This window comes from Rhagoletis pomonella, unplaced genomic scaffold (genome assembly GCF_013731165.1).
Source record: "Rhagoletis pomonella isolate Grant_MI unplaced genomic scaffold, Rhpom_1.0 Rhpom_scaffold_02231, whole genome shotgun sequence".
In the NCBI taxonomy this organism is placed as follows: Eukaryota; Metazoa; Arthropoda; class Insecta; order Diptera; family Tephritidae; genus Rhagoletis; species Rhagoletis pomonella.
In genome coordinates, this window is record NW_023460785.1 from 8,416 (window position 1) to 14,315 (window position 5,900).

General features: G+C 36.7%; 1 protein-coding gene across 1 annotated transcript; it reads right to left on the reverse strand.

Annotated features, from left to right (window-relative positions):
• Positions 1-4,028: 4,028 nt before the first annotated feature.
• LOC118753225 (protein C10-like) lies at positions 4,029-4,839 on the reverse strand. The gene has a single exon (XM_036488102.1). It carries the CDS (start codon positions 4,667-4,669, stop codon positions 4,319-4,321), a length of 351 nt encoding a protein of 116 aa, XP_036343995.1. The 5' UTR covers positions 4,670-4,839; the 3' UTR covers positions 4,029-4,318.
• Between the last annotated feature and the right edge of the window lie 1,061 nt (positions 4,840-5,900).

Below are 5,900 nucleotides of genomic sequence, written 5' to 3' on the forward strand. Positions count from 1 at the left end.
TTACGAATGCCTTCCTACAATATACAAAATTATTCGTACAGAGATTTTTTCAGTAATTTACGAATGTGTTTCGTAAAATAAACGTATGATTTCGTAAATTGTACTGAAAAAATGCCTTACGAAAGTCCTTTCGTTATATTTACTAATGGTTCGTAAAATCTTGTTTCGTTGTGAAAAATGTGTTCGTATTATGAACGAAAGTTTCGTACATTGTACAAAAGCTTACACTACGAAAGATTTTCGTAGCACTTTTACGAAATTTTATTTTCAGTGTATTGGTTGAGCCCGCTCTTCCGCATTTCGACTGCCCTGACTCTGCCTTCGCCTGGAGTTTAACAGGTTGCGCTTAGGACCACGCGGAGCTAGTCGTCAAGGGATCCCGGCTGACCCGGCAGAGTTAGCGAGCGACATCTGGCCTCCTACGGTGCTCCTCCCTCTTTTGTTTCTGCCCACCTGTCTCCTTCGAGGCTCCCTAGTCGTTGCTTCTAGGCTATCTGTGGTGTCTGTTCAACTCCTCGCGGTGTCTGCTGCCGGAACGGCTGTTAGAGCGCAGCGGACTCTTTGAGCGGGGCAGACTTTTCGTGCGGTGACTCTGTGCCTGAAAGTTAGCTGCCAGACTGGTGGTGCACCCTATCTTGCTGGGCAGGTAAATAATGCTGGATTTGCGATGTGTCCTTCGATGGACGCCTTACTAGGACCTGGCTGCACATCTTTCCTGGCGTATTCGATAAAGAGTGCTGCCTCCTCGGCTGTTAAATGCTCCAGAAAGCTGTACTTGCGCCTTGGGCCCTTCGCGCTTCTTAGCGTGTTGCCATCAGTCACTAGTGTGACTGTTTGTGCTGCTGTGCCAGGTGTTGTTGTTGTAGCTGGAGCTAACTGCTTCTGATGCCGCAGATGCCGTTGTTGTTTTAGCTGAATTGGTTTTTTTGGCGAGGCGAGCTCAGCACTTTCAATGGCATAAGGGATCTCATCAGGATGCGTTCGAATACGCCCGGATTACATCCTCCTCGCTGCAAACCGTCTAATAACCACGGTGTTGCATAACATCCTGGATTAGATGATGGCAGTTCTTGGTCGCTGTTCCCCCAGCCCTAAAATGGAAAGATGTTATCGTAGAAGCTACAAGAGCTGCCGCGTTACCCCAAACCTGGAGAGGACTGATTGGTGATTCCGCAAAGTCTCCATACCAACGACAAGGTACCTGCACTAGCGAGGGTAAAGTATACATAAGTTATGGAAAACTAACATGACGACTCGAGCCCCCCTTAACTTTCAAGTTTTCCCTATATACATATATTTAAAATGGTAGCTTAACAGTTTCGACCAAAGTGATGCCGATCAGGAAAACAAATACGAATGCGTACACGAATACGAATGCGAGTACAACGAGGACGACGAATACCAAGAGGAAGTTGAAGCGGAACACGATGACGACAACGAAGATTCATGTGAAAGCGAAGGCCAATACGAAGCCGTAAATGAAGAAGAAAACGAAGATGGATACGACGACGAATACAAATGCGAAATTTCCACGAATATGACTATGAAAAATATGAAAACGGCGAAGGACCGTTTTCACCATGTTATATTTGATATCGTTATAGACATAATCAGCTCCATGCATATAACAGGCAGTCGACAACATCGATAAGGAATGTCTGGTTAAAACTAACTACAGGTTTAACATCGTTATCGACTTCCAGTTACATGTAAAGAAGTCGGTAAAGTCGATGACCTGCAGTTAGTGTTATCCAGACATGGAGTAACCGGTCTTAAAATTGATACAACTTTCTGGAGTACGAAGCCAACTAGAAATTAATCGAATAAATTTTAACATCCCGAGTAAGGGCCGGGACACTTCTTTTCAGTAGCTTCTTTTCACATTCTTTATTGGTAATTTTGAAATATTTAAATATGAAAGCTTTTAAAAATATGTATGTAGGTACTTATAAGTACATTTGAATTAGAAAATTTATTAAATAAATGCACCGGTTAGCTGTGCACTTTCCACTAGTATGTCGTTTCCCTACTTTGTGTAATTTCGCTCAGCTTCTATCTGCCAGAAAAGGACACTGATTTTGAATGCTAAGCGTCATCTCACTCTCTCGATAACTCGCAGATGTCACTTTCCACTGGAATTATTTATAAACTATTTTCACATAATTATATATGTAAACATTAGGGTGATTGACCCGGTTTTTACAAGCCGATTTTAGGTGATTCTTCCAAAGTTTTTTAAGTGGTCTTTTTGAAATCGTGATTTTTCGAACATGGAATAAACCGGAGTTTTGTTGCGGAGTAAACCGCAATTCGATTTTCCTACATGTAGTGCTGTTAAATGCCAGCTAAACAAAGTTCTGTTAAAGCGCTAAACAAAATGCTGCTTAAAGTAATTTTTTGCAAAAAAAAAACATTTTCTGAGACATTGTTTGCGATAAGGTAGCTATAAAAAATGTATTTCTACTCAACCAAATCTGATTTCAGTACAGATACGATTCACGAAATGATTCTTCAAAACGCATTTAAAATTGGGAGATATTTCAGCAAACAATTAATTAAAATAAATGCACTAGAAAATACTTATAAAAGGGCAAGGTTAAGGTTTTTCAAAACAATGAAAAAAAACACTTATTCCCAGAACTTTTAAATATTTTGTTCTAGATCGAATGTTTGTTTTAATACTTTCATTAAATTTTTGGCTTTCATTTCCGACTAAAAGTAAATATACCGCCTTTTTTGAATCTAAAAATTAAGGACCTGTTTTTTTCAAGTAACTTTGTTTCGAACAAAGGCGGACTTCATTAGCTTAACTTAGAAGTTAAAATTCGTACAACTTTCTTAAATTTTCATGCGTTGCCATATAGGTGTTGCCATAAAAATTTGTATATTCAATTTTTCTGTCAAACGCACGCATACGTACGAAGATTCGCCTTAACTCGAAAGGCGGTTGTGGAAAATGTCGAATAATCGAACGCCCTAGTAAATATGCAGGTATTTTCGGAAGCTTGAATATTTATTATTGAATATTTGTCTGCTTTTCTTACTTCTTATTCGGTATATCGAGCATGTGCTGGAAATTATGTTTGGATGCATTTCGTTTCGTTTACCGTTTAATAACATCGGCTATAAAAGGAGATTCATGCGAAAACTGTTTCAGTTGAAAGGATTCCAAGACAATGTTGGGCAGAAGCTGCTCATCAAAATGCAACAGGTAATTTTGTGTTACTTATATTTATGTATAGTATGTACATATGTAAATATGTATGTTCAAAAATATTAAAATAATATTTTCTACATTTTCAGAAATTGCTGCAGGAGCAACCAGAACAGCAACCGCCACAACAACCGTAACAGCAACGGCAAAAACGACTAATGTAACAGGTGCTTTTCATATTATTGGGCCGTAAGCATAAAACATATGCACATGCTTTTTCTTAAAATTTCAGTCCTTTTACTGGATTTTTTCAAACAAATTTAAGTGAAAGGCATGAAATTTTAAGTAAAAGCAATTGCTTACTTTTTATGCATCAGCTAATTTTGTATATGTATATAATTTTAAAATCTGGCAGCAATTTGAAAATCTGGCAACCAGCAACGCAACTGAAGTTCGATTGCTATCGATAATCGACCCATAAGAAACTATTTTTACTCATAAAGAACTCCTTTTTGGAGATATTTTCAAATCGCTTCAGCTCAGGTAAATCTTAATATTTTTCCGAAATATTTTGGCGAACGTCATCAAATATAATAAATTTTGTAGGACCGGCGGAAAAACCGCACCTTTTTTTGGTGATGCAGTCAAATGTACATACATACATATATAAAATTATTTATTTTCCAACTATAAACATCGTTTATTTATTTTGATTAATGTAGAATTTGCTTGCATTTCAAGAAAAACAATACTGCACAAAACTTATATTTTAGGCATTTAGTTTAAATAGATTTTAGTGCGTTTTACTATAGCAGGATTTGAAATTTTTTTTGGATTGTGATACAAAAGTTTTACAAAACCAATTCACCCTGTCAACTTTTTCAAAATGCATGTATTAATTTCTTGCTGGATATACTCATATTCTGTGTAAATATACTTACATACTTATATCTAATACATAAATGCATTTATATATTATGGATGTGCGCCCACAGTAAAAGCATAAATAGACGGAAGCGTTGATCTGGACTAACTCGGACTTCATCCGGATCAACTGCAGTTCATTCCCGAGTTGATCCGGATCAACGCTTCCATCTGTTTATGCTTTAACACTATTCCTAATACAAATCATATTTCAGTCTTTTGTTAACTAATTTCTTGATCTCATATCAAAATATCATTTGTGGTATTGATAGCTATGGGCGGCAAGTATATGGCTCTTATCTGGCTACGCAATCTTGCAATTTCCACATCCTCACGTTCCATTTCACGCACCAACTGTGAAAATTGTACAAGTCCTTCGCGATTTCCTGGGAATCCATAAGTTTTGATAACATCTGTCTGTAATTGCATAACCAATGGAAATACGTGCTGCATCATTAGTAGCATTTCCTTTCCAGCAGAGGCTTTGGCTTCCGATAGCTTCTTGGAGTTCTCGGGCTGATTCACTGTGCGTATGATTTCTATAAGAATTTGCTTGGCAGTGTCGTTGCTGAAATTCACTAGGTAAGACATCCTGGTTATTATTGGTGTTTAATACTTTATAGTTTTTGGAATTATTTTGAGCAGGCAGTGTAGAATAGCATTTATTTTAGTTTTTATATTTCGTTTACAACAGGTAAAAGTTTATCTAAAGAAATGTCAATGCGGGGGAGCAAACAACGATGCCAACGAATCAGGGCTGCCAGACGTTCGTTTTTGAGTCTAATATCCGTACACGGACAAAAATTGGTCGGTGAAAAATCCGTACTAAATCCGTTGTCTCAAATTTGTTTGGTGAACACAGGAATCGTACTTTTAATAACATCAAATAGCAATAAATCTTCCCACTAGTCATATTTATTGATTGTTTCACAGACAACCTTATTATTTTTCTGACTAGAACATTTTAACAAGCAGTGTGTTCTTAGTTTATGTACCTGTAACAAAACTTTTAAGGTAGGTTGTCGACCCTACCGAGTAACAGTATAATATTTGAAGCGATGATTAAAGTTGGAAAAAAATAAAGGAAATTGAAGTTTTTTTAATTTTACGCAACAAAACCTCCCAACAATCGAAGTATACCAATATATTGTAAATAATGAATAAATAAATAATTTTTAAGCCCTATAAATCCTCTTCTCAAGATTACAATCGAGGGAAAAATAGTCAAGCTGTTAGCATATAACACATCAAGTACGAAAATAACGAATTTTTTAATTTAAGAAATAGGCTTCAGGAACTTTAAAAAATCTATGGGATATGTGTAAAATAGGTAATTTTTTAAAATATGGAAAAACACACAAAAAATCCGTACATCTTGACGGAAAGCTAAAAATCCGTACGTTGAATCCGTTCCGCCATTTTCTCCCCTGCAAATCAGTACTGTACAGAAAAATCCGTAAATTTGGCAAGGCTGCAACTAGGATCATTTGATCATTTCATCATTTTTAAAAGGTGCATTTAATGAACGTATGCAAACGTAAGGAAATTGCTTATGACAACATATCCGCTGCTTCACTTCACTTCACTTACGTAGCGCATGCGACCCTGCGGTAAATGTTTTTACAAATATAATGGCATCTCTGCTGAACTGTCAAATAAGAAAAGTCAGATAAAAAGGAGAATTCATCGTAACTTGAGCCAATTCGCAGCGGTTTTGTTTTATTATTTTAATAAAACTAGGTTTGTCTGGAAAAACAAATTACGGCGTCAACAGTTAATTTTCCGTATACTTTCACTCATAACCAATCACCGAGTGCAAAAA

What these genes read in the sequence shown, in the direction of transcription:
- LOC118753225 (XM_036488102.1), bottom strand. Translation starts at nt 4,669, where the DNA reads ATGTCTTACCTAGTGAATTTCAGCAACGACACTGCCAAGCAAATTCTT.